Source organism: Molothrus ater, chromosome 6 (genome assembly GCF_012460135.2).
Source record: "Molothrus ater isolate BHLD 08-10-18 breed brown headed cowbird chromosome 6, BPBGC_Mater_1.1, whole genome shotgun sequence".
NCBI classification, from domain to species: domain Eukaryota; kingdom Metazoa; phylum Chordata; class Aves; order Passeriformes; family Icteridae; genus Molothrus; species Molothrus ater.
This window is the reverse complement of record NC_050483.2, coordinates 24,188,135-24,215,471: the sequence shown is the minus strand read 5'-3', so window position 1 is coordinate 24,215,471 and position 27,337 is coordinate 24,188,135. Positions and strand designations below refer to the sequence as shown.

Here is a 27,337-nt window from a genome sequence, read left to right as displayed (position 1 = left end):
ACTCTCCCCTCCTCAACCTCCCTGTTGCCCACAGGCTGGAGCTGTACCGCAAAGTCCACAACCTCCGGATCCTGGCGTGCGGGGGAGATGGCACGGTGAGTCTCCAGCCCCTCCATCCCCTGGTGCTCCTTCCCCCAGGCCTTTCCAGTGCAGACAGCAGCCCTCCTTGTTGTAATCCAGAACAGGACAAACTGGGCACACTGCATCCATGGTACAGCTGGTAGCAGAGATGCTGTGGGTCCCCTCGTGCACTGTTCCAGGGAGTGCTAGTCTAACATGTCTGGATTTGTAGCCCTCAAAAGAGGGCCAGTGTCCTCACTGGGGTTACTGGTACATCCTGCAGCACCTGATTAGAGTGTTAAAGACTGTGAATAGCCTCAATTGTGGCTAAGGAGACCCCATCTCTGCCCCTCTGCCATCGCTAGTTCTCCAAGTCACCTCTGTCTGCCTGCTGGTCCCTGAGACAACTAATGGTTTCTTTGTACTCTCTTGCTTGAGCAGGTGGGCTGGATACTCTCCATTCTGGACCAGTTACGCATCAACCCACCTCCTCCTGTGGCCATCCTGCCTTTGGGGACAGGGAACGACTTGGCCAGAACACTGAACTGGGGTGGGGTAAGTGATGGGCACAGGAACCCACTGCCTAGACAGCAGGGCTGAGTGCTTCAATCCTTGTTTCAGACATGTGGTTGGAGATTTGTATGGGCTCTTGTTTCAACTTCCTGTAAATACAGACCAACAAATAAGTGCAATATGGATGTTGCTGTTCTTCTGACATTTGAATGGTACTGCATTAGATTATACAAAAGCAATTGACTTTTCAAACTTTGGTAAATTTTTAGAAGGAAGATGTATTGTTTTAAATTTCAAATCCCATTTTGTGGTGCATTCAAGTAGAGTTGATCTCTTCTACATCTTTTATTCTGAGATGCCTTACCAAAGCCTGCTGTCTGGGGTATCTCTCTGGGAGGCAGGCATGAGACTCCCCAAGTCCTTCTCTTCACCAGGGTTACACAGATGAGCCTCTGTCCAAGATCCTATCGCACGTTGAAGATGGGAACATAGTACAGCTCGATCGCTGGAACCTCCATGTGGAGCCAAACCCTGACACAAACCCTGAGGAAAAGGATGAGGCAGCTGCTGACAAGGTGGGACACCTCCTCTCCATGTCTGTTCCCTGTGCTAGAGTCTGCATTCTCTCTTCTGTCACTGGCTCGGGCAGTCCCAGCACTTGGGGCTATGTTCTCGGGTTGGTGTTTCCCTCTCACTCCTCCAATTCTACCATTCTGTTCATGGCTCTGAGCTGCAGCATTCATAGCAAGGGTGTATGTAGAGTTCATAACTAAATGCCTACCAAAGGTTTTTAACCACAACTTACAACAGGTATAAGCCCAGTCTTCTGTGAGGCTGTTTTCTTTAACAGAAACATGGGTGACTGCAGAAACCTCAGAGAGCAGAGTGTGTACCCTTGGACCGTTTCCCTTACCCCTAGGAGCCAGGAAATAATCCATCATCTCAGGCTGGTGACCTCTGTATTTTCCTAGGGAAAAGGCAAGCAGGATCTTTCAGCCTCATGAGCACTGTAATGGCTCTGCTGTAACCTGACCTCATCTGTGCCGTGGGCACATGCTGGCAGCCTCATCCTTATTTCTCCTTTCCATTTCAGCTCCCTTTGGATGTCTTTAATAATTACTTCAGCCTTGGCTTTGACGCACGGGTGACGCTGGAGTTCCACGAATCTCGAGGTACAGGGCAGTGGCAGGACTTGGTCGGGGTCTGTGGGATGGGCCTGTTCTCATTTGTTCCTCAGGAAAGGGAACAAGAGAATTGCTTCAGGGACAGAGCTGGAGGTGAAACATGAGGAGCAAGTCCAAGCTGCAAAGGGGGAAGAGGGGTGCCTGCACAGGAAAGAAACTGGGGGCAGGCCCCTGGCTGAGGCTGGCTGGAGAGCTGTGTCTGAGGAGAGCTGGCAAGTAAAATATTTCCATGTGTAGGCCAGTGACCTGGACTTTTTTCTCCTTTCCCCAGAGGCCAACCCAGAGAAGTTCAACAGCCGGTTTCGGAATAAAATGTTCTATGCTGGGGTGAGTGTGTGTGGGATATCTGAGCCTGCCGTCATAGTAGCCTTAACGTCAGCTGCAGCACAGGCATGGACCTGCCTCCTGCCTGCATCCTAAACTCACCCATAAGCTACATGGACCTTCACATGCACCCAAGTTAAGCCCCCCAGCCTGAAGCTGGAAAGTTGCTGGAGAAATGCTGCAGCACTGGGAGTCACAGCTCCCCTTTGGCTGTGAGTGCTGCTGGCAGCACAATTTGCTCCGTGGCCTGCAGTACAGTTGCTGTATTGATCTCCTGCCACTATTGTTCTTGATCTCAAGCTCTCAGGGGTGGTCACCGAGGCAGGACCTCCCTGGAGCTGTGGGAAGGCAGACTGCTGTGGGAAGGCAGAGGAAAAGGAAGCCTTTCCATAGTCTGCACACTACTTTGTTCTTTTATTATATACCTTGGACCAGTTACAGCTTCCTGGCTGATTACATCACCCTACTGTGTCTCACCTGACAGCTTTGCATTCAGTATCATCTTTGTTCCTCTGTCTCCCCATCCTCAATATACTTTCTAGCCATGTGTCTGGTGACTGGTATTCGAGCAGTACTAAAGGCCGAGTGCTGCTCTGTGCCATCTCACATCTGTCTCGCTTGTGTCTCTTTTGCTGTCTGCACAATTAAGCCCAAAGGAGACCCTTGCTGTCCCTCCTGGTATCTCTAGATGGAGTCACTTCAGCTCTGTTTAGTGGTACTTCATATCAGCTTGAGACTGAATTTGTCTCTTGTTACTTGGTTCTCACTGTAGGAGACTCATCTTGTCAACTCTTCCCTAAAGTCAGGACTGGGCTGGCAAGGGAGTACTAGAGCATGCTACTGAAGGTGCCTCAAGGTTTTTGGTAGGCAAAATAGCAAGAGGAATGGATCAGGTTGTTTTGGAGGAGAAGAGGACTTCTGACAGTGGATGAAAAGGGGGTTTGCAGGTTTGATCAGCTGAGGTCTGTGTCAGGTCAGTGGCAGGCTGAGTTGCAGGTCAGAGACAGGCTTCCTGGCTTCCCATTCTGGTGAACACCTGGGCACTAACTCTGTCTCTTACCTTGGCAGACGGCTTTCTCCGACTTCCTCACTGGGAGCTCCAAAGACTTGGCGAAGCATGTCAGGCTGGTTGTGAGTGTGCTGGGGTGCTCTGGTCCAGGGAGGGGGTGAGCTGTAGAGGTGTGAAGAACGTCCCTTGGCACACTGAGTATGTCAGGGTTGGGGAACGAATGGGGAGCTTCCTGGAAGCATCAGCTTCCCCTGACTTGGAGAACATTCACTGTAGGGAGCAGAGGAGGGCGGCCATTTCTTCCTAAGTGAGTAGGATGGACCAGGCTCCCCCTTACAGAAGCCTGAACACCCCTGTGTTGTCTCTAGTGTGATGGGATAGACCTGACCTCCAAGATTCAGGACCTGAAGCCCCAGTGCCTGGTCTTCCTTAACATCCCAAGGTGAGCACCCTCAGGACCTGTCTTCATATGCTGGGCTTTTCACACCTGTGCTGTAGATCTCTGCCTGGGTTTGGGGTGCCAGTCCAGGTATTTCTTCTTGTCCTTTCACAGGTACTGTGCAGGCACCATGCCCTGGGGCAACCCTGGGGAGCACCATGACTTCGAGCCCCAGCGCCATGATGATGGCTGCATTGAAGTTATCGGCTTCACCATGACATCACTGGTGAGTTAGTGCTGTTGCCAGTTGTAGGTAGCAATCAGGGGAGTGAATGGTCCCAATGGTCACATGTCAGCCAGCCCACAGCTCCACAGATCCTCTCTGGAGGAGTTGTGGTGCTGGCCTATATGAGTGTCTGCTCTGTAAGATTTAGGCGAGGTGCTGTCATGTCCTGGTCTCTGTGAGTCCCTTCTCACTGAAATCATACCTGAGACCCTCAGAACTTGGTTCACTTGTAATATCCAGATGACAATGGATGTTCCCCTCATCCATGTCTCAGTCCCATGTTCTGCTCTCACTCTGGACCCTTTCACAGGCTGCCTTGCAAGTCGGTGGCCATGGGGAGCGGCTCTGTCAGTGCCGGCAGGTGGTTCTCACCACATCCAAGGCCATCCCCATGCAGGTAGATGGAGAGCCCTGCAAGCTGGCAGCTTCCTGCATCCACATCTCTCTGCGCAACCAAGCCAACATGCTGCAGAAGACCAAGCGGCGCAACTCCATGCCTCTGCTCAATGAGTAGGTTCCTCAGATTGATCTGCCACCTCCTCTCCAAGGAAGGATGGTTGGCAGGGAAAGGGATGGGACTGATCCATGACTGGCAGAGGCATTTCAGTCCTTTCTTGGGTAGGGTCTGGGAAGGGATTGGGTCACAGAAGTAAGACCAGACCCTGATGCTGAAGAAGCTGCTGGTGCCAAGCTCCCCACCCCAGTCTATACAATACTCTTGCCTATTTTGGAGGGATTAGGGCAATAAGGAGAAAGCAGGGTGTCACTTTCTGATATCTTCCTTTTTCCTTGCCCCCTGCACACAGCCAGCAGCCAGTGCCTGAGCGGCTGCGGATCCGGGTGAGCCGCATCAGCATGCGCGACTATGAGGCACTGAACTATGACAAGGAAAAGCTCAAGGAAGCCTGTGAGTGACCAGCTGAGTGACCAGGGGGTGGGAACTGCAGTCCCCAAGTATGGCAAAACCTGTAGCTAAACTGTGAGGTGTTGGAAATGGGGGGCTGCTCTCTGAGTTAAGCCTGTGCCCTGTCCTTCAGCTGTGCCACTGGGGATCATCGTGGTTCCAGGAGACAGTGACCTGGAGTTGTGCCGGACCCAGATTGAGAAGCTACAGGAGGTGAGTCTGCATGAAAAGTGGTCATAGCTTAATACTGAGGATGAAGGGACTCAGGGAAAAGATTCCTAAGCCACCTTGACCTGCACACACCACCATACACACTCTTGCTTTGGGTCACACTTAGAGGTCACGGTTTGCCTTCACCATGTGGTGAAGGCAGGGTCCCAAGCTGGATGCCTTGTTGCTCCCTGCTGTCTGACAGCTTCTTTTTCAGCACTCCTCTTCTGACCAGAAGGTGACTCTGAAAAACTACAGGGTAGTATAAAAAGCCAGCACACATCCTGTGGGGGCCTATACCCATTCAACCCTTCACAGGCTCTGTGTTTCCTGTCACAGCTCTGCCTTCTCCAGGTGCCTAGATTAGGTTTATAACCCCTCCCACTCTTCTCATTTGCAAGCACTAATTTTTGTGTCCTTGCCAATGTACTAGCACATGTCTGTGACCTGTGCATAGACTGTGTTACTGTTGCTCCTGGTGAACAATGCCTTCTAAGCCCATAGTGTGGCTTCTGGTGCTGCACTGCTCAATCTGATTGTTGCACAGAAGATTGAAGGGACCTTTCTTAGTCTGCTGTTAGCTGGCCCTTGTGCTTGTGGGAATCCCATGCATTGTATGTGTAGAGTCCGTCAGAGCTGAGTTGCAGAGCTGCTTGCCTGGGCTGGCACACTGGCATCTGCCTGTTGCTGTGCCTGCTCTGTATGTGTGTCCCCTGCCCACTTTGTGCCCAGGCACTGGTGGGGACACACAGGCAGGCACATGGCTAGCAGCTCCTGGATTCACAGAGTAATGCTCTCCTGCTGTGTCAGTGTGATTGCCCCTGCAATCTCCCGCACCTTTAAAACTGTGCAGTGTGGCCAGTGTTCCTTGGTCACCTCATGGTTTACCTCTTGTCACTCCTTGGGTAAGCTCTGTGCTCTGATCTTAAAGCCAGGCAAGGACCAGGTACCTTGGCCAGACAGTCTGTAAAGCCAGACATGGCAGCACACCAAGCAACTCCAGCGGGATGAGAGAGGGATTGGGGGGCTGCCCAGATGCAGGCTGTAACAGGACACCTTGCTTTTCTGCAGGATTTCCCTGCACAGCCCTCTGCTTTAGAGCGCCTGCTCTTCCAGGTGTGTATAGCCTCTCTCTGTCCTCTGGGCCCATCTGCCGTGTCCACTGTGCCAGTCTCAGGGGCTCATCTTGTGACATTGCTCTAGAGTCAGCTCCAGTCTGTCCCATGGTACTCCCTGTTGCAGTGTGCTGTGGCTGTGTTCAATTTCATCCAAGTGCCTGTGGTCCTCTATGTCTGCAGAGACCTCCCAAAGCAGGAGAAATGCTCTGAAGAGAGATGCAGGGGCCATAAACTATGTCTTTATCCTCTCTTTTATTATGCAGGAGGGAGATGGAGCCAAGCCGAAGACAGTGTCATTCCAGAGGCTGTCACCCAAATGGTGCTTCCTGGACTGTGAGTATCCCCCTCCACTAGGAGCTGGGTCTGATGATGTGCTGGCAAGGTCCTTTGGTCTGCCAGCTCAATGGAGGTAGGGGATGGAGATTCACGTGGCTGCAAAGATCCAAGGTTATTGATGCCTTAGAAACCATAGAAGTACCTGAGAATTAGGGCATAGGAATTACAGCTCCTATGCCCAGAAAAGTGGAGGAATCAGTAGCTCAACTGAAGTGTGTCAGCACCAATGTATGCAGCATGGGCTAAAAACAGGAGGAGCGAAAAGATATGGCAGAGCAAGAAAACTATGACATAGTTGCCATCACAGAGACATGGCAGGACAAGTCACACAGCTGGGGTGTTTTAATGGATGGCTATAAACTCTTCAGAGGGGACAGGCAAGGAAGGAGACCAAGCTGATCTCTTCCTATGTTGAGATGACTTGCTCAGTGAAAAGCTGTGGATGTTGTCCACCTGAACTTCAATAAAGCATTTGACACTGTTTCCCACAGCATTCTCCTGGGGAAACTGGCTGCTCCTGGCTCACATGAGTGCACTGTTCACTGGCTAGAAAACCAGCTGGATGGCCGGGCCCAGAGAGTGGTGGTGCCTGGAGTTACATCCAGCTGGTAGCCGGTCACCAGTGGTCATCCCCAGGGCTCAGTATCGGGCCTGGTCCCATTTATTGTCTTTATCAGTCTGGATGGGGAGATCAGGCACACCTCAGTCACTTGCACACAAGTTGGGTGGCAATGTTGATCTGTGGGAGGGCAGGAAGGCACTGCAGAGGGATCTGGGCAGGCTGGATCATGGGCCAAGGCCAATTGCACAAGGTTCAAAAAAGTAAATGTCCTGACCTTGGGTCACAACTACCCCGTGCAGTGCTGCAGGCTGGAGGAATGGGGGCTGGAAAGCTGCTCAGCAGAAAAGGACCTGGAGGTGCTTGTCAATGGCACCTGAACATGATTCAGTGTGTGTGTCTGTCAGGATCTGATTACTAATGTTCTTAGGAATGCCCCTGCCCAAATTAAGGTGAAAATGAGACCATGTGTCATTGACAATAGTATGGGGTTTTGACTGTAAATATGAGAGAGAGAGAAATAGAAAATAGATGGGGGGACAGAAAGAGAGTAACAGGAACAGAATAAGGAAAGTATCACCACTCCATGGGTCCCAGTGATGTTCCATTGATCCTCTCCAGCTGGTCTTTTTGGTGGTGAAGGTCACCTGAAAAAAAATAGAATCTGATGGGTTAATACACACTCAGGCCATGTATAAAAATCCCTACCTCCCTGGAGTAGGGGGGAAGTTTGCCGCTGTCTCTTCCACATTTGTTGCATTACGTGCAGTCCTGTGGTGCAAAGCCTCAGGAATGACTGTGGAGGCACTTTGGGGGTGCTTTGATGGATTAGTGCACCCCCTCAGCTGCCCCTCACGTGAATGTCCTGTGGATATTGCCTTCCCAGGGTTGGGGGTTCCATAGCCAGTTTCTACAAGGGAGGATGGGTTCACAGCCCCTGAGCAGAGGTTACAACGCACCAAAACTTCCTCCCCCCGCTCAGTTGGGGGGTGAAATCTGTGCAAACCTGCTCCCAGCAAATGGGTCTGTGGGCTACAGCCTCCCCTACCCCAAAGCAAGCCAAAGATGATTCTTAGCATGACTGCTGGGTTGGGCTCACATTCTTGTCCTTGTTTACTTGTTTGTTCCAGGTGATTGAAGAATTCCCTTTATTTAATCTCAGCAGTTTAACTTTCAGTCCAAAGTCCCAGTCAGATATCTTCAGGGAAGCTTCTTTGGTTGTAGCTTCTTTATACAGTTTTTATACAGTTATAATGAGTAATACTTTATAGGCCAATGGCCTTCTGGCCTGGATCAAGAAAAGTGTAGCCAGCAGGACCAGGGCAGTGATTGTTCCCTGTTCTCAGCCCTGGTGAGGCCACACCAGGAATCCTGTATCCAGCTTTGGGTCTCTCACTGCAGGAAGGACACTGAGGTGCTGGAGCATGTGCAGAGAAGGACAATGGAGCTGGTGAAGGCTCTGGAGCACAGATTTTAGGAGGTGTAGCTGAGGAAGCTGGGGTTGGTTAGCCTGGAGAAAAGGAGGCTAAGGGGAGACCTTACCACTCTCTACAACTACTTGGAAAGAGATTGTGTGAAATTGTGTTGGTCTCTTCTCCCACGTAACAAGCAAGAGGATGAAGGGAAATGAATGACCTCAAGTTGCATCAGGGAGGCTTTTTTCCCCCACTGAAAGGGGGATCAAGCATTGGAACAGGCTGCCCAGGGAAGTGGATGAGTCCCTATCCCTAAAGATGCTTAAAAGATGTGTAGATGTGGCACTTAGGGATGTGGCTTAGTGGTGGACTTGGCAGTGTTGGTTTAATGGTTGGACTCAATCTTAAGGGTCTTTTCCAACCTAAGCAGTTTTAGTGATCATTCCGTGGTTCCATGAATTTGGGGGGTGAGAGAACAGACATTTAGTGACAAGCGGCATGGAACCATTGAGGCTTGGGACTCATGGATATTGGGGTCTTTGGGGCTGAGCACAGCAGTGCTTTCCCCCAGGCTGCATATCTGGCTGCTGACCCGGAGTGGAGCAAGGGGAGTCTGTGGTTCTCTTGCCCCTGGAGCTGAAGGCAGCTTGGTGGCATGTGTTTGTCACTGCGGGACTGCTGGGGATGCTCTCCTGTGTTGTGCAGGCAGGGGGCCCCCCTGCTCCAGCGTGCCCGGAGCCGGGCTCACCATGAGCATAGCAGTGTTAGGGGAGAACAGCCTCCCTGTTGGGCTCCAGCTGCTGCTTCTCCCCTGCCTGAAAGTACCTTTCTCTTCTCCCTTTGCCTTCTCCGACCAAGAACCTCCCTCTGTACCTAGAAGCTGGCTGAGTGAAATGCCCATTTGTAGCATTTAATCTCTCTGATACCCCAGCAAGCAGCATGTAGACCACAGCAGAGCACAGCCATGGGTTGCAAAGTGGGCCTGGGAAGCCTCGTGCTAGGCAGAGAGGGTGCAACTTCTCCCCTCAAGGTTCTAGCCCTTTGTATGGTGTTGCTAGTGGTGCTGCTCCCCAGTGTCACTACTAGGACTGCTGTACCAGGGCCACTTTCCCTTCTGCCAGTCTCCCAGCAGCAGGTTCTGGGCTCAGGAAAATGTGTCAGGAAAGAGACTAGAGTCTCATTCAACACAGCACAGGTTTGTTCAAGTAGCTGAATTATAGGCCTTGAACAGTAGCTCCCTGGATGCAAATATCCAGGATAAACATGGCTCTTTCACTCCTCTCACCTGCTCTAGCACATCCCCACTCTGTTTGCAGAGAGACTTCCTTGGGTCTGCAAGAATCCCACTGCAGCAACCTCTCCTGGACTAGCACCAGCAGCCTGTCAGGATATTGGGGAAATGCTGCCCTGCATAGGAATCCAGCTGTCCTGGCACTGTGCTTTTACTTGTCCTGGTCTCCCTTGGTGATGCCCTTAATCCATAACCCCTCCCTGCTCCCCTGGGGGTGGGGGCCATGTGTGTCTGGCTCCAGCATAACCACTTGCTCTCTTGGAGCTCCTCTCTCTCTGTGGTGATCTCTTCTCTAAGGAAGAGGGATGCACTCAGACAGGCTGGAGGCTGATTTGAAGCTCTCCTGCCATCCTAGGAGACAGGGACTTGGATCTACAGCTGGTGGTGGCATGCTCTGTTGTGCCTGGCAGTCACATGCTCTGAGTGGCCTCATGAAGGTCCTTAGTCAAGTCAGCAGGAGGCTGAGCCCTCTCTTTTCCCAGCCTCCTGTAGTGCCCCCATTTCTGAGCACTGTTCAACAAGGTGCACCATGTTAATCACAGCAGTTCCTCACCTGGTATAAGTGAGTGCTGAGATGTGCACTTCATAGTCCTGAGCTTCATCTGCTCGGGATAATGCTGGAGCATCTGAAAGCCCCCAGAAAGGCCATGGCATCAGCTAGTTGTGTTCCTGCCTTACCTCCTTACCTGTGGCTCCCTGCCAGGAGTCATTGAGGAGAAGGTAGCAAGCAAAGGCGCATTTCACGGGGACATGGTGGTCTGTTGGCCTAAGGGGCTGCCTCTAGGGTGAAGACACCAGCAGATTCATGAAGGGAAGTGGTTTGCTCCTGGTCAGGGGCTGCTGTTTGCTTTGCTGTACCCTCTGTGCAATGCATTAAGTGGCTGGATAGCTCACTGTCACTGGTGGTGGGAAGAGGCGCTGTCTTGCACCAAGGATCAGCCTGTCTTGTTCTGTTCCTGTCTTACAGCAACCACGGCCGATCGGTTCTACAGGATAGACCGTGCACAGGTGAGTGCAGCCTCACCCTGCACCGTCATCCCCTGGGAAGGTGCTTGGGTGTCCCACCTGCACACAGACCAACAGGCAGGCTTAGCCTTAGGGCCACACAGGTCTCACACCACTGACCTGGCCTTTGGCATCCCCCAAAGGGATGGCATGACAAGCCTGGCCCAGGACCAGGCTCAGCACCTCCAGGTTTCTAGAGAAAAGGGAAGAAGCCTGAGTGGTAGCGCAGAACCTTGGGTTGAAAGCTGCCTGCAGGGCCCTCCAGTGCAGCAGGTAAGGAATAGCAAACGTAACAAGACTGGCCAGGGGACCTGCCAGCTGGGATCATCTTCACCAGTATTAGATACTTTCTCTAATGATCTGGGGAGGGGAGCGTGGAGATAAGGTTTACGAGGTTGCTAAGGTGGCAGGAGACAGGAAGCCTGAAAAGAACAAGGAGATGCAAAGGCTCCCAGGCGCAAGACTGTTCAAGCCACCATTGCTGTGCAAATGAGTGGGCCACAAACTCACCCAATGGGATATGAGGGGATGTAGTTTTGCAGAAGTAGGTCTTGCTTCTGAGGAAGCATGTCCTGACTTGTTTCTTTCAGGAACACCTCAACTATGTGACAGAGATCTCTCAGGATGAGCTCTATGTCTTGGACCCAGAGCTAGTGGTCACTCAGACTGTGAGCACTTCTCCTGCCATGCCTGACCTCGTGGACTCATCTGCCACACCCCCTGGGCACCATTTTGCATTTCCTTCCTGTTCCTCCTCTCCATCCTCCTCTCCTGCCCCCAGGTGAGTCTGAAATGGGGGTGCTGGGCCTCAGGAAGAATGGGCAGTGATGGGAGAGCTAGGGTTGGCTTCACAGCATTGATCCCTGGGCCAGATTACAGGGGAGCTCCCTGGAAGTAAGCAGGAATTCACTGTTGAGTAAGGCCAAGGGATGAGATGCAGTCCTGTTTTCCTTGTTCCTCTGCCAGTGCTGCCCTAAGTAGCCACCATCACCAGGTGGCTCAGCCATGGGGTCAAGCTCCAGCACCTGGACCATGGGGCAGAGGACAAGGGTGTCTCTCAGCCAAACCGAGGCCAGTGATGAGTAGGGAGGAGCAATGGGACCAGGAGCAGCAGTAGAAATGGGAATGGGGATGGGGAAGAACCCAGATCAGGGAAGAAGGAGTGCTACAGGCAGGTTTCTCCATCCTTCTAATGGTGGCATGCCCATTAGGGCCATCTGCTGCCAGGACTGGCAGGGTTAGTTACGCTTTCTCTTCTTCCCTTCCAGTGCTGAGCCTGAGCACTGCCTCCCACACAACGGTGAGTGGAGTCCTACCCCTGGTCATACCCCCTCTTGGGTTGCACTTTTGTTTTCCTGCCATGGGTTTTTTTGGCTACTCTCTGGTGAGCAGGGAGTAGCCCTATTGTTCCATGTATTCTGAAACATGGAGCCCTGCAGGCAGGTGACCCAGAGGTGAGCACAAGAGACCTGACAGTGATTTGTGGAGCGGCCCAGCCAGGCGCCTTCCCAGCTCCAACATGCGGGAAATTATGTGGCAAGGGGTTAATCCCCCACCTGCAGGGCCGAGCGTTGTGGACTGGGTTGGAAGGCTGTCTCTGCCTCTCCCTGAGGAGGTGGGAGCACTAGATCAGGGGCCTCACCAAGCTGAACAAATGGAAAGAGTTTCCTGAAACTTGATTGGAGTCTGGAGGTGTGAGTGAGTCATTGGTGAGAAGCATCTTGGCTGCTGGCTGATGCCCAGGAGATCTGCTCCCCATTTTCATCACAAGTTATCCTGCCCAAGGGCAGAGACTACTCCCCCTGCATCTCCCTGGGGCTGAGACCTGGCTGCACCCCTAGCTACGTGGTGTCTCTTTCCTTTCCCTGGCTTGTTCCTTACATTCCTCAAGGTGGAGAAGCCATGTAAATGCAGTCTGACCAAAGCATTAATCCCTGGAGGAGCTTGTGCTCCTGCTCCACACCTCTGGTGCCCAGCTCTTCTCTCCAAGATTAGATAAGCAGTGTTCCAGATTGACTTTTCTGACCCTGACGCATCTCTCTTTGCAGATGACCTTCTGATAGAAGCTGCCAAGAGTGGCAACTTCAGCAAGGTAGGTGCTCCAGCAGCCTGGTGCAATGAGCAGCCAAGGCTGGCTCCTGGGCTGGTGTGCCCTTTGGGCTAAGAGAAGCCCTGCCAGCTGTGCTCCCCAGTTGCCCTGGAGCAATGCCTGTCAAAGGCCTTCCTTCATGAGTGGTGGCTAGAAACCAGGCAGGCTTCTGGCAAGGAGCTCTGGTTCATCTCCTGGGAGACACAAAGGGAAGGGAGGAGAAGGGAAGGGACTTGGTAACATGGCTGAGCTGGACAAAGCTCCCCATCAGCACCAAGTATCCACACAACCTGTCAGACACTCCAGGTACATAATGCTGGGGCTTGGAGCTGGGAAATGCAACTCATCCTGAACAATCTGACAATCCTGTAGTTCCAAGAGCTGCACCAAGCTGGAAGAGACCTGATGGTGCGAGATTCCTCAGGCCAGACTGTCCTCCACCATGCTGTCAAATCAGGAAGCAAGGACATCGTCAAATACATCATCGAGAATGGTGAGCTGGAGTCAGAGTGCCACTCTTAGCAAAGGAGCCTGGCAGCAAAAAAACAATCGACCCTCTGCTTAGAGGGAGTGCTCCTGGGCTTAGATCCCTTCCCTCTGGGTTTGCTACGTCATCCTTCTGGTGTATGGGCTTTTCCTGGCTTCTGTCTGCCAGTACTGGGGTGTCCTCATAGCTATTGCTGCATCCTGGCAGGGATCAGCATATCTCTGGGAAACATTTCTCAGTGTCTTGCTTCTGCCTCCAGGGCAGCTGACCAGTTGTTTTTGGCAGCTCCCACTGAAATACAGACAGTTTTATTTTTATTTAGATATTTCTCTGTAGTGAGTCCACAACCACTTCTTCTTTCCTGGGATCAGCTGGGCTCAGATGCTACTGCTGACCTGAGTTCTTTGAAGCTAGGACTTTTGCAGGCAGCATGAAAATAGCAGCCCCTATGGAATGATGCAGACTGTGACCAGGGAGTAGGCAGGTCGGTCTCTGCCCCAGAGCCAGGTCTCACTCACCTGCACTCTTTCTTTCCACAGCTCCTTCAGAAATCCTTGATGCCACAGAGGAGGAGAAGTAAGTCGCTGCCTGACTTGCATTACTTGTTGGCCAGACCCTCTGTGAAGTGACCAGTTATAGGGGCACTTCAGCTGCCCTTGTTCTAATTGCCAGCCATGATTCCCAGTCCATTATGGACAGGCTGCCCCTGAGTAGCACCCCCTCCTCTGCCTGGACAAACACACAACTTACCACCACCAGCTGCTGCTGCCGCTGAATTGCTGTCCCTTGATGCCACCTGCATGTGCTCATTGTCCCTGTTCAGGGGGACATCTCACATCTCCTGCTTTCTCCTCCTCAGTGGTGAAACCAGCTTGCACCAGGCTGCAGCCTTACGCCAGCGCACTATCTGCCACTACATCGTGGAGGCTGGGGCCTCGCTCATGAAGACAGACCTGCAGGTGACAGTGGGAACAGTGGCAGTGGGGCTTTCTAGGGTGACCAGAGGGCTGGCAGGGAGCAGAGCAGAGGTGATTTGGGTGAGGTGTTTGCCAGTCAGAGGGGAGCTGACATGGAGTACCTATGCCTGCCCACTAGAGCCCAGCTACAGAGGGGTTAAATTCCTCTTCTCCTAGTGCTTCTCTCCCTGTTGTTTTATTAAATTAGCAGCAAGGGGCTGGAATGTCTCATCCCTGTCTCCCCCTTCCCACCCTCAGGGGTTAGAGCAAGGACATTCTCCCTCCGAGCTGCAGGACTCCAATGCTCTCCCCCACCGGCAGTCATGATGGGGGATCTGGGAGCTCCTCTTGGCGGGTGAAGCCGGCCTGCAGGGAGCAGGAGCAAGCAGTTGCAGCACTTTCTCTCACATGCTGAGTTAATTGAGCTGTGCCTTAGTGTCAGGGAATTGTGCCAGCCCTGGCAGAAGAGATGCAAAAGGGGAGGAGGAGGGCTTGGGGCCATATTTTGGTACAGGAGGTTCCCAGGGCTGGCATATGGCAGAGAGGATGTGGTCAGATCTCTCTGGTGGAGGCTTGTAGTGATGGGCTGTAACAGAGGTGATGTAGAACAAGCCAAGAAGGTGTAATCTGTGGGTCTGGGACACCCATTAGGAGCCCAGTTGAGGGGTGCTGGTGGTGGTGAAGCTTGGGGTTCAATTTAGACAATGCACGTTCCTGTTTGCCAGATGCCAGGAGAATGCAGTACAGATAATCTCTGGCTCCCCATCTCTCTTCCTTGGTCCTGTCTAAGACTTAGGCCTTGCACAGTGCCCAGAGTGGGGCTGGCCTAAATGGAGACTCAGCTGGCAGAGGCAAGAGGAGAGGGGAGTTTGGGGTGCATGGCCCCTCTCTGTTCCCTGCCCCATCATTTTCCTGAAGGAGAGGAACAGCCCCCAGCCTGCCAGCACAAAAGGGAGCCTTGCTCAGGCATGCGGCTGCCCCAGGGAATGGGTTTGCACGTGCCTGTGCAAAAGCATGTCGCATGTCAGGTTTGTGGCTGCCTGGGGACCCCGCTGTGCTGCTGCACTGACCTCTCAGGGGCTCAGGGTCACAGCCTGCCTGCACAGGCAGGATCCACCTCATTAGAAACCCTAGCAGCAGACCTGTAGCAGGGGTTTGGAGCAGACTGATCCCGCTCTCTGCAGTGGTGAAGGAGGCTGAGCCTTATCAGTTGGAGTGCCTCAGCCAGCCGGGCAGGGAGGCCCTGGCAGCTCTGGTTTCAGGCTGCAGGCAGGCAGTGATGCAGAGGGCCTTCTGCAGGGGAACAGGAAAGAAGCTTAATTCCTCCTCTGTTAACTGAGTGATTGCATTCAGGGGATGTGGGGAGGAGGCCATCAAGGAAAGCCAGCACCAAAGCACAGAGTGATCTCCATCCCCTGATGGTGTGGCTGCTGGGGGTTGTGTGCAGGACCACGGGGTATGCCCAATCTTGGGGTGCACATCCCAAGGAGATTTCTTGCTGCGTGATACCTCTCTGCAGCCACACATGGATGGGCTTTTGTGCACAGGCACATCCAGGCCCAGCGGAGGACTCTGCACGTCTGACCATTGTTCCTGATGGAGAAATATAGCTGGGGGGTGCTCGGAGGCCCCAGCACACTGCTGTAGCTGCCTGTGCCCTGCTGTGCACCAGGGGATGAGCCAGGCAGGACGGGTATCCCTTCCAGGGCTGGTTTTCAATGGCAGCGGCAGAGCGCCAGGTTTCTGTGGCCTTTCTCAGTGGCACAGCAGAGCCTGGCACTCGGAGAGGTGGAGCAAGGAGCAGGGGGAGAGAAGGGGGAGAGGAGACAGAGCTGGGAGTTGTTAACAGATTTGTTTTTTATGGAGTGCAGGAGTTCATTAGTGGACACAATCCAGATGGCTGCAATAAGCTGGTGAAATGTGATCCTCCTTTGGGAGCTGGAGCGTGCTAGCCAGGCTGTGAGAGGGAAGGGGGGTTGGTATGCTTGGGCATTCCCCAGACATAACCCTCATTCCTCACCCTTTCCCGCCTGTCTCCCCAGCACAGGGGAAGAGCCAGTCAGGGGAACTAGCCTTTGTCTCTTCTTGGGTGACTTGTGTTGCCCAGGGTCAGTCATGTCCTAGCCCATGCCTGGAGCTGATGGTCCTTCAGGGGACAGCTCCCAGGCCTGCAGTAGTCATGCTCCTCAGGAGCACACTTTGACCCCATGGTGAGCACATGGACATTTGGCTGCCACCTGACTTGGGGTTTGGCTGCAGGCTCTGCTGGACCCAGCCACACGGGGGAATGGGGACACCCTTGGGTGCCAAAGCAGCCTTTAGGCAGCGTTCGGCGCTCTTGACTTGTCGCCTCCCCTGCACAGGGAGACACCCCGAAGCACCGTGCTGAGAAAGCCAATGACCCCGACTTAGCTGCCTACCTCGAGAACCGACAGCACTACCAGATGATCCAGCGGGAGGACCAGGAGACAGCTGTGTAGTGCTTGGCGTGCCTTAGCCCGAGCCAGCTCATTCAGGATGAGAAGAGTACAATGCCAACTTCAGAGCTGTATCTGGCCCAACCGTCCCCAGATGCTAGCCTGCTCCCTGGAGATGGACGCAGAAGAGCTCTGCCCCAGGCGGGCTGGAACTCTGTTTATGAGGACAATGGATATTTCAGACTTGAAGCCTGATTCTTTGTGTGTGCCCTTCACCTCTCATTCACCACATTCCCTGCCCTAGGTGGGCTCTATCCTCCAGCCATGTTAGAGCAGGCCAGGCTGAAGCCTACAGTCACCCTTGTTCATGGGAGTAATTCCAGTGTCCCCTCCACAGGCTCCTACCTATAATCCTTATGGGATATCATTGCTCAGTCCTTCTCTCTGCTGGCAGTGCCCCTCTTTTAGGTGCTTGGCTAGGTTTGTGTCCTGTTCCTCCTCTCCTGTCTGGCACAGCTGTGGGAGGCACAGGCTGCATGGACAGACTGCGGAGGCTGTGAGCCACAGACTGCCCCAAAGAAAGCACCACAACTTACTGGCCCTGCTTTCTCCTCCCTCCTGGGGCTGCACCAGGTCTCTGTGTTGCCCTACCCAGAGCCTTCTGCAGCAGGAGGGAAGTCACTTGTGCATCCAGCCTTTCCTCAGAGCATCTGGGTCTGGTGCAGCTGGAAGTAGAGCAGCAGGTGCTCTCCTGATGGGCCTTGCGTGCTCAGTCAGCAGTCTGACTCAGGGCTGGGATGGCATGGAGGAAGGCTACCAAACCGTCCCACCATGCTTCTCTCCATGGGGCTGAGTGGAACAGTTTGCACACCCACTCTGCTGAGCATCTCTTTGTGAGCCCGCTGCAGGATGGTGGAGAGCTGCACTCAACTGGTGCAGTAGCAGCAGTGATGTCTGTTATATTTCCCAAATGCTGAGTTAGATTCAGCTGCCCTCCTTGCTTCAGTTTCCCCCTCAATGCTAGACTTCACACGGGGCTGGATGGGCAGTGCTGGGGTCAGTGCTGCTCTCAGGGATCTCCTCCTGTCCCCCAGCCTGGCAACATGCATCCTCTTAGGCTGACTCCTGCTATTCCCCAGACTGGGCACAGGGCTTTGCAGGGAGCTCATCAACCCACGTGGGCAAACCATGAACTCACCCTCTCCAGTTTTAGTAGAAAGAAGGATTTGGATTCCCAGGAACCATCAGGGCTCCTAGCCCTGAGTCATGCCTACAGTGGGATGGAGTTTCACAAATCGCCTGTCATGGGGCATGAGGCACCACAATCCATCTTCCCTGTTGATGCTGTAAGCACTTGATGCCAAGACATCAAGCCAGGCCTTAAGCAAGGCTTTTGCAGAACTGAGTCTCTGAGACCAGGAGGTGCCCACAGAGGAGAAAAGCTGATGGCTCTGAGCCTAGCAGACCTGCTTGGCACTTTTGGGTGGGCAGTGGTTGTGAAGGGGGTTGCTGTTCACATCTTTGCTCTAGGAGAGGATACTGCTGCTGCCGTGCATGGTCTGTGCAGTCCCTTGGCACTGACATGCAGCTGTGCCCACTGGGTCATGCTGGATGGCACTGTTTGAATCCCTCCTACTACCAAGAAAAGGGTATAAGGATACTGTAGGGAACCAGAACACCCTTCAGACTTTTTGCCCAGGGGCAGGGTTTCCTTGAAGGATGGGGATGCTATGCTGTACTGGGGAGCAGAGGCACAGGGCAGTGCAGGGTGCCCAGGGGCCAGTGTCAGTATTGGCAAATAATAATGAAGTGTACTAATGCATTGACAGCTGGGACACTCCAGAAGTGCCTGGAGTTCTCATCAGCACTGCTGGCAGGCCACTAATAGACAAGGCACTGTCACTTCTCAGAGGTCCACACCACTGCTGCCCTAGACAGGATACCCAACTTGGCCCAGAGGCATTTAAGCCTCAGCTTTTCCCTTTCTCCCTTATAGTTTTTCGTACAGGTAGTTGAGAGACACACTGTCCCCCTCCCTGCCTAGCCCCTCCATGCACCTGTGAGCTGAGTTGCTGTGCAATTCCAAGCCTGCTTATATTTTGGTGAAGAAGGAGGGGGTGTTGGTTACCCTGCTCCCTGAGGGCAGGGGTTCTGTGCAATACCTGGGTCTGTGTTTCTTAGACACTGTTGTAGGATTGTATTTTTGTAATTATGTGAGGATGCTGGCTCCAGCTGGGCCAGGGCCTGGCATGAGCCTGTATTCCCATTGCTTTTCAACTTTGACTGTTTGATGTTGTTGTTTCTTGCCATTGTAATAAAGAGATTGATGTTTTAGTTCCTGTCTCCTTGCTGCATCTGCAAGATTGCAGCAGGCATCGCACAACAGATGCCCTGCATGGCACAAACAAGGTTGGATCCCAAGGCCTCTGCCCCTGTCCAAACTTGGGGGTACTTTTGGGAGTTCCCTGCTGGCCCGCATCCTTGTTCATTTCCTAGCACAGCATCCTTCTGGGACTGTTGCTAGATACAGGGTCTTTGTCCTGAGGGACCTTCTCCTCCATTCTGCATCATACATCAATGCTCAGTATAATGTGGGAAAAGGAGAAAGTGCACTGCCTTCCCAAGTGATCCAGAAGGCCTTGGAAGTGTGAGTCAGCAGCCTGCTATTGCTCCCTGGGGCAAAGGCAGCAGCCCCAGCAGCTGCCACAGCTGTCAGTGGATACTGCAGCAGCATCCAGCCTCCAGTTTCAAAATGTCTGCTGGTGGTGAGCTGTCCCCAGTCACGCTGCTCTGCGGGAGATGAGCCTGCCGGGGGCTCTGCCTATTCATTTCCAGCTCCAGCAGGGAGTCTTGTGCTACCGCCTCCAGTGCTGAGCAGTGAGAGCAGGGATTATCTCTGCCACTCTGGTGGAAGGACCGCTCTCTGATTACAAAAGCAGAGGATTAGGGACACTTCTGCTTCCAGCCTCAGACTCATAAGGATGACTGTGGCTGACACACTTCTATCCTGTGGAGTTTTCTTTGAAAAAGGAGGTAATTGCAGTGGCCAATGGCATGCTGGTGATGGAGCCAGTGGGTGATGAGGAGCTATACTCATACCTCAGACTTGTATTTCTTGGGGCAGTTTGGCAGCCTGCCTAGTGCTCCTGCCAGCCCCTCTCTGCCCGGAGAAGCAGCCGCCTTCCCTGCCTGCATTGTCCCTTCCACCCCCACTGTGCCTCTCTTTCATGGTCTTCAAACTTCAGCTCCTGCCCAGAGCTAATAGTGAGGATCGGTAGCAGGTGTAAGGCACACCAAATTGTCCTGGCCTCCCCAGGGACCAGGTGTACATGCAACTGGGAGGAGGGGGCCCGCTCTGCTTCAGTGCCCAGACCCCAGCATGCTGGCAATTGGCCCACATCTCAGCAGGGAGGCTGTCAGTAACCATGGCGATTGGAGTCTTCCAGCCGCCCCAGTGTCAAATATACCGTGGGGAAGAAAAGCAGTCCTGCTATGTGATCACTCTGGTGAGGAGTGTTGGAAGAGGGGCAGTGTACCTGTGGGGCAGAGTCCTGCCCTTCTCTCCAAAGGGTGTCAACATCTCCTCTTTTTCCTTTTCAGTCAGGTGCTGGGGGTTCAGAGGTCTGTCTGCCCTCCTGTGGGATGGAAGCACACCTGGGGGTGTAGGTATGTGTGCAGGCTGGAGAAAGCAATGCAAGCCCAGACCCAGCTTAGCAGAGTTGGGGTGACAGCAGTGGGCCCTGTTAGTGATTACCTGGCACACACCTCAACAAGGAAAAGTTCATTCCTCTCCCATGCATGGCTGCATCCCTGCACTGACACTGCAGCAACATCCACTACCAGTTCCTCAAGGACCAGGCTTTGACCAGAGATGGAAAATGCAGAGCTGTCGTGCCATGAATTAGACTGTGACATTTTAAGAGCTCAATTTAAAAAGCTCAAGTTAACCAACTGCAGGGAAATGCACCTGGGTTGGTCACACTCCCTCTTTTTTCCTCCTTTCCTCAGTATGAGGCCTCTTTTCTGCAGTCAAGCACTTTTGCTGCTAATTTGAGCTGGGGAAGGAGCCCAAAGGGACCAAGCACAGCCACTGCTGAGTGATGTGCACCAATGCATCTCTGCTCTCTCACACAGCTAGCACTTGTCTCCTGGTCCCTTGGAACGGGTGAAAATCCACACAGGGCTTCACTGTACCTTATGTTGCTGTGCCCTGGGGACTCCAGCGAGATCTTCAGCTCCTGGCCAGAAACAGCTGAAGAGAAGCAGCAGTGCTTGTGCCACACCTAGTTCTTTAGCAGTTCTATAGGCCTTGCTTTGCTCATCAGAGTCTCCTGATTCAGACGTGCAAACCTGATGTACACCTAGGTCCTTCTTTTGTACATTGAAGTTTGTCTCAGCAGCTTCCTTCAGCTTGAGTTTAAAGGCCCAGCAATGGGGGGAGGTTACTGGCTTTGCTACCTGCCCAGCTATCAGGATCCATTTCGGCATCCTGGGCTCAAACCTACAGCCTGGCATCTCCGGATCCCTCGCCACACAGAGCAGTACCTGTTGCTGTGTGTGCAGCAGGAAGAGGAGATGACATGTTCCCACATTTACCAGCTCTCCTGAAAACCTCTGCAGATGTTTAGGAAACTGCTGGCAGACTGGCAATTAAATGTGGCACTCTCTTGGAAAGTGATTCCTGGTTTCGAAGCAGCTCATAAAAAACAGCCCCGCCCTGCAACTCCACCTGTGGCAGCCTTGCTCTCAGCAGACTTCTTCCAGGATAAGAGGTGGAGAAATGGCTCCATTCCCTACCAGAGCCCCATTTTTCTTGCATGACACTCTTCTTTCTGGCTGCTAACTCCGAAAAGGAATTGGCTTTGCTGCTGCCTTGCTCACCTCCCAAGAAAAGGTGGTAGATGGGGAAAGGAGCAGTCACATCTGCACAGTCCTTTTCATCCCCCATCAGCAGTCAGATACCACTGCTTGGTCCAAGGGCTGCAGCATGTCTGAGCTGGGGACAGGCAGGTGGGTCACAAGGGACAGAACTGGGGAGATGCTTGGGACAGCATGTAAGTGATGTGCTGCTCTGGGTGCTGGGCAAGTATCCCTTTCCTGGCAACTTCCCACGAGGGGCAGAGCAAGCAGAGAAGTGTGAAAAGTGCAGAGATTATGAAAGGTCTGTCCATTGATGCCAGTGGCCTTGATGGAGGAGGCATCCACGGAGCTGGTAGAGACACAGGGTGGTTCCCTTTACTCCACCGAGGTGCGGGGATGCCGCCGGGGCCAGCTTCCATCGGAACTCAGAGCAGCAGCCCCCAGGGGAGACGCTGCCCGGCTGTTCAGCTGTGCACCTTTGGCCACTCGTTGATGTTGGGGTGCATGGTCAGCTGAACCCGCACAGCTTCCCTGGTACCGCACCGCGGGTACGGGTTGGAGAGCGCAGCAGGAAGATGAGAGGGGACAAGGGACAGGAGCCGTGCCCCGCGGGACCTGACGCTGCCCGGGCCCAGCTCAACCCCGGCCGAGGGGCCCCCGCTGCCCCCGCCCAGCGGCCGAGGGGCCATCCTGCCCCCGGGCCGCCCCTCCGCCGCCTGCCTTTGTGCCTGCCGGGGGGCAGAGGAGGAGCTTGCAAAAGTTTTGGGCTAAAAACCCACCTTTTTGCTGCCAGCCGAGCCCGACGTCAGGGGCCGCTGTGCGCCGCGCGGGGCTCCGCACGCGGCCGCCACACAAAGGCAGCAGCTCCGCGCCCTCCGCTCCGCTCCGCAGGTGAGTGCGGCCCCACACACACACAGCTCTCGGGGTCGGGCCCCACCGAGATGGGCGCCCCGGGCGAGGCGAGCGACGACCGCCCATCACCTCCCCAGGGAGGCGGCAGTCATCCAGGCTGAGGGCTCCCCGGAGCGGGATGGGGCTTTGCCGGGGTGGGGGATAGGCTCCGGCTGGGGAGGACCTGCAGAAAAGGGCAACTGGGGCCGAAGGACCGGGGGCGGTGCCCCCCCCCCCCCCCCGGTGCGGGATCGTCTGAGAGGAGGCACGGAAGAGCCTGGAGATGCAGAAGGATGGAGTTCGGTAGGGAGTCAGGGCTCCTGGAAAGCAGGCGGGTTGAGTCAGTGGCCCGGTATCCTACCCCCTCATTCCTCTGGGGAAGCACCCCACACTGGTTCGGGGAGAACTCATCTAGTGGAGATCCTCCGATCGGAGCCCGGGGAGCTGCCCCGGAGCGGGGATCGACCGCCGCCCGCCTCTCCGGAGGGCGAGGGAAAGGCTCTACGGGGCTCAGCATCTACCCTGAGGAGGGAGCAGAGGGCAGAGGTGCGGAAGGGCGCTGCCTGCTCCCCTCTCTGCCCTCAGCGCAGGGACAGAACCCTTTTCCCTTGGAGCACTTTCTCTTCGCTGCGAGGGGAAGGTGAGGCCGCCTGCTGGAGAGCCCCACAGCCCTCGTGCTTCCCTCAGCACCTCTAGGAAAGCCTCCCGGCCGTGCCGACGCCTTGGCTCACGGGCACATGCTCGGTGTCCCCTTTCCAGGCAGCAGGGAACTTCCTACTGTCGCCGTGCTTGTCGCTTCAGGCCACGGGCTTCCCGAGCGCTGGGCTGGTTCCTTGGGTGCCGGGCTGCCTGCCCGGAGGCTGGGAAGCAGCTCAGCCCGCAGTGGGAGGACAGCAGCCCTGCGCCCACCACCGCCAGAGCTAGCTGCAATTTGAGCCGAGCAAAGCCGAGCCGAGAGGTCCCACTCCTGGAAAAGGGCTGTGAGTGGGGGGGGACAGCCCAGCCCCTCTCCGTTCCCGGGAGCGCATGGGGTCAGCATTGAGGGATCAGGAGCTGCGGAGGATGTGTGGGCCGCATTAGGAGAAGTCGGTGGCACTACCTGCCCCAGAATGGTGTCCGGAGAGAGGTCCAAGCTTTCCCATTGCAATAGTGGGTATTTGAGCTCTGCTTCAGCTTCACCAGATGATTTGTCTTTTTAGAGCTTCAGTTTCACCAGGTGATTTAATTTTTTTTTTTAGAGCTAATCTAGATCATAAAAACCCAGAGCAGTAGAGGAGGGGGAGGGGAGAACAGAGACTGATGTTACGTGAGAGCCAGCCACATCTGAGGAGGAGAGAAGCCAGGGCCCCGCAGGGACACAGGAGGAGTAGGGCTGTGCGAGCATGCCTGAAGGTGCTGTCAGCCCAGCCAGGAAAAACTCTTGTTTGCCTGGCTGTTTGGAAAACCAGTTGGAAAACTGCACTCCCTTTTCCTTATGAATGGTTTAGGATGAGCCATGACTGAAGGTCCCTGCAGACCTTTGCCTGGGGGAGGGGACGTGCTGGGCTGAGCCTGGGAGCAAATTCAGGGGTCCCTGGGGCTGTAGCTGGTCATCCCCTCAGAGGGTATCCTTCTAGCATCCCTCCATTTATATAGGCAGGGCCCCACTGCGCCCGTGGCAAACAGAGGGAGTCCGTGCCTGGAGGTGAGGCAGGGATGAGCACAGCAGCTGGGGCTGTCTGCCCTGGAGAAGACCATGTCAGAAGGGCCTGAGCAGAAGGTTGGTGGGAGGGATGGGAGGTAGGTGCAAGGAGCACAGGGAAATGCTCTGCAGCAAAGGATGGGAGAAGTTAACAGAACACGTGAAACCAGGGTGATGGTGTGAATAATGTGGATGTCAGAGGAGCTACCCCATAAGAGCCGCTGCAGAAGGTGGGACAGGCATGTGTGCAAGTCAGCTCAGCTCCAGCCCTGTCATCTGTAACCAGCCCATCTTGGCTGAGCCCTTGTCCCCTTTGAAGGCAGATGGGTGGGAGCAGAGCTGAGCTGTGCTGTGCTCCGCAGGATGGCTCCCAGCCAGGCTGGGTGAGGGGGAAGGCAGATCTCAGCCCCACAACTGTGCCCTCAGCCAGCCACTCTGTGTAATTCCCTGTGACAGTTCAATGCAGAGCAAAGCTGGCAGCTTGGCGGCGGATGCATGAAAGGTGAATGCACTGGAGCCTGAGTAATGTGGGATGCTGCTCTCTCTGGCATGCTGCCTGGGGAGCCCAGGGCAGGGAGCAAACGCTGACCCCGGGCTCTTCCCTTCTTTGATGTCCCCTGGGGCCTGTGGTACATCCTGTCCTCTACAGCCCAATTCTGCAAAGCCCATCACAGAGCCAGGGCAGGTGCCGTGTATTTTCTGGATGGCTGCTGCCACACAGATATGGGTGGCATCTTAAAAGGCTTTGGGGGAACAGAATGGAGTCTCCAGATTTCAAACGCTGGCTCTGCATGCCTGCACTCCTATTCCCACTGAGAGCAGGATCTGGGACCCCTGTGTGGGCAGCAACATCCCCCAGAGTCTTGTGGTGGCAGCCAGAGAGGAGCCGTCACATGGTCCAAGGCCACCAGGGACAGGGGGACAGGGCTCGATCCCCAGAGCTGAACCCTTATGTGTGTGCACCCTTGTCCCCAACCTGCTCCCAGGTGTGTGCACATCTGCTCACCCCCTGCATGCATGGGTGGCATGGGCAGCAGGCTCCATACCTCCAATGAGCTCCCACATTGGTGGATGCTTTTTTTTGGTGTATAATCCACTGATATAACTTTCAGACCTCTCACAAAAGCAGGTTTGTTTTCCTGGGATTTTTTCCTTCTCCCTGGCATCCTCTGGAACTGGAGTAAGGTACTATGGGAGCTGTGTTCCCTGGCCCCAAGGCTCTTTGGTATGGGGCAGCAGCCTGCTGGGTCATGGATAAAGGATCCATAGAGAAAAATGAGGGTAAGGGCTGGCAACTGTAGGTCCTTCCCCAGATGCTGTGTGGGCTGTGGGGTTCCCATGGAGAGCATTTCGACCACATACAGGGCACTGGGGTGGCTGCAGGGGTGGGAACAATCTCTCAGCTCTGCAGCTCCCTGGTGGGAGGCAGTTGTTGAGGTACACAATCAACCTTCCTGTTGCAATTAGTGAACATAGTCTACTGGGTGACACCAAGCAGTAGCACACACTCACGCATGTAGGTGAGTGTGTGCTACTCCTGTCTTACACAGGCTGCCCACAGCCCACCATGCCCGCCTTGACACCACATTGCACCCCAGCCTCCAACCCACCCAACTCTCTCCTTCCTCAACAGGCAGGATGCAGGTTCAGAGTCTCTTCCTCCTCCTGGTGCTGATCCTGGTGGCTGCCACCGCCGAGGCTGGCAAGAACAAGAAAGGTGCGGGGCAGCCTGGGGCAGGGGGGCAGTGGGGCAGAGTGGGGCACGCTCCCCTGTCCCTGCAGAGAGCACCCACTCCACTTTTCCGCACAGAAAAGACAAAGAAGGATGGCTCTAAGTGTGAGGACTGGAGCTGGGGACCCTGTGTTCCCAACAGTAAGGACTGTGGCCTGGGCTACCGCGAGGGAACTTGCAAAGGTGAGAGTAAGAAGCTCAAGTGCAAGATCCCCTGCAACTGGAAGAAGAAATTTGGAGGTGAGTACATGGAGGTGGGGACCACCCTGTGCTGGGTGACCAGGGCTAATGTCCCACCAGGTCCTGGCTAGTTCTGATGCCTCTCCCCTCTCATCCAGCTGACTGCAAGTACAAATTTGAGAGCTGGGGAGGCTGCAGTGCTCAGACAGGCTTGAAGACTCGCTCCGGAATCCTGAAGAAAGCCCTGTACAATGCCCAGTGTGAGGAGACTGTCTATGTGACCAAGCCCTGCTCCTCCAAGATCAAGTCCAAGTCCAAAGGTCAGTTCCCACCACTCGTGTCCCCAGAAGGGTCCTGTGGCAACCCTGGCCAGGGGTTTTTCAGAGATACCTTGGCCTATTGGGGTTGGCTTTGCTGGATTCTCTTTCCTTTGCACTGTGAAGTCCAGCTGCTGGCAGGGTGGGAGGTGCTACTAGGAAAAACCCTGGTTCCCCCACAAACCACTGCCATCTTTGGTGGGATGGGAATTCCTTGCTTTCCTCACTAGGACTGATACAAAAGGTGGTTTGGCATGGCAGGAAGCTGCCTGCAGGGACGCAGCCACTGCGCCGTGCTCAGCCAGCCATGCTGGCTACATTTCTACCACAGCAGTGTCTGGAGGACCGTGAGCTGCCAGCAGATGCACTAACTCTTGTCTCCTGTGCTTCTTGAATGCAGCAAAGAAGGGCAAGGGGAAGGACTAGAGCAGGAAACCAGCGTCCTCATCGGCCCCTCAACACAGTGCCTACAGGACTGGATGTCCAGCTGTAGCTGGCGCACACTACAGTCTTCCTCCTCCTCTCCTTACTCCTTCCCATGACCTCCTCTTTCACTGAGATGCCTTGTTTTAATCATTAGTGTTGTAGAGAGCAAACCCACCCACCCTGCAGGATAGGCCGCCTCCTTCCTTGCTGCCCCATGGGCACTACCTGTGCATCCTGCTCACCTCCTCTGGGCTGGTGTTGGGGTTCACTGGGATGTGCTCAGAGAGCTGGGATGGAACACACATTTTTCCACCCTCTAGCACAAATGAGTTGCCTTTAGCACATACTTTTGCAAGCCCAGGAGCCTCCTTGCTCCTCCACCAGGTACCAGTGCCAGAGGGAAGGGCTGGGTGTTGAATGCCTAACTCCATCACTGAATCTTCTCACTCAAGGACTGCTCTCACCTCAGGGGGTTTATTCCAGCATCCCTTTGGCTGGGGCATGACTTACCTGCAGCAGTTGAGGAAAACACAACCATCACCCTGAGAAGCAACTGTCACTTGTAACCATGTGTCCACGCTGGGGCTGCAGCCCCTCTGCCTTTGCCATGCCAACACCAGTGCTGGGTGGGAGCTCTCCTTTTGGAATTTTTCTTTTTCTTTTCCAATAAAAAATAAATAAAAATCTTTTTTAAAAAAGTATCAGAAT

General features: G+C 54.3%; 2 protein-coding genes across 8 annotated transcripts in view; both read left to right on the top strand.

Annotated features, from left to right (window-relative positions):
- Positions 1-18,876, top strand: part of DGKZ (diacylglycerol kinase zeta) — a 54,898-nt gene extending 36,022 nt beyond the window's left edge. For 4 of the 6 annotated variants that reach the window (XM_036383735.1, XM_036383737.2, XM_036383739.1 and 1 more), the window contains 21 exons: positions 35-95; positions 502-615; positions 1,008-1,148; positions 1,667-1,745; positions 2,029-2,084; positions 3,150-3,212; positions 3,459-3,532; positions 3,644-3,755; positions 4,066-4,265; positions 4,562-4,662; positions 4,793-4,872; positions 5,941-5,985; positions 6,251-6,320; positions 10,556-10,596; positions 11,184-11,374; positions 11,862-11,893; positions 12,642-12,685; positions 13,055-13,175; positions 13,709-13,745; positions 14,029-14,128; positions 16,489-18,876. In XM_036383735.1, the coding sequence (XP_036239628.1) occupies positions 35-95; positions 502-615; positions 1,008-1,148; positions 1,667-1,745; positions 2,029-2,084; positions 3,150-3,212; positions 3,459-3,532; positions 3,644-3,755; positions 4,066-4,265; positions 4,562-4,662; positions 4,793-4,872; positions 5,941-5,985; positions 6,251-6,320; positions 10,556-10,596; positions 11,184-11,374; positions 11,862-11,893; positions 12,642-12,685; positions 13,055-13,175; positions 13,709-13,745; positions 14,029-14,128; positions 16,489-16,605 (1,879 nt within the window). In that variant the 3' untranslated portion in view covers positions 16,606-18,876. The remainder of the gene's footprint in view (positions 1-34; positions 96-501; positions 616-1,007; positions 1,149-1,666; positions 1,746-2,028; positions 2,085-3,149; positions 3,213-3,458; positions 3,533-3,643; positions 3,756-4,065; positions 4,266-4,561; positions 4,663-4,792; positions 4,873-5,940; positions 5,986-6,250; positions 6,321-10,555; positions 10,597-11,183; positions 11,375-11,861; positions 11,894-12,641; positions 12,686-13,054; positions 13,176-13,708; positions 13,746-14,028; positions 14,129-16,488) is intronic. The other 2 variants (XM_036383736.2, XM_036383738.1) reach the window with 1 other exon arrangement.
- A 3,354-nt stretch (positions 18,877-22,230) lies between these two features.
- On the top strand, positions 22,231-27,330 carry MDK (midkine). 2 transcript variants are annotated; one of them, XM_036383164.1, is made up of 5 exons: positions 22,231-22,293; positions 25,608-25,691; positions 25,785-25,946; positions 26,045-26,206; positions 26,604-27,330. In XM_036383164.1, the coding sequence occupies exons 2-5, from the start codon at positions 25,613-25,615 to the stop codon at positions 26,627-26,629; spliced, it is 429 nt and encodes a 142-aa protein (XP_036239057.1). In that variant the 5' UTR covers positions 22,231-22,293; positions 25,608-25,612; the 3' UTR covers positions 26,630-27,330. The 2 variants fall into 2 exon arrangements, with proteins under 2 accessions (XP_036239057.1, XP_054371289.1); XM_054515314.1 differs by having other exon boundaries at positions 25,608-25,946.
- Positions 27,331-27,337: the final 7 nt, after the last annotated feature.

Coding starts and splice junctions, on each gene's coding strand:
- MDK (XM_054515314.1), top strand. CDS start 25,613: ATGCAGGTTCAGAGTCTCTTCCTCCTCCTGGTGCTGATCCTGGTGGCT. Junction 25,947..26,044: donor CTGGAAGAAGAAATTTGGAG/GTGAGTACATGG, acceptor CCTCTCATCCAG/CTGACTGCAAGTACAAATTT. Junction 26,207..26,603: donor GATCAAGTCCAAGTCCAAAG/GTCAGTTCCCAC, acceptor TCTTGAATGCAG/CAAAGAAGGGCAAGGGGAAG.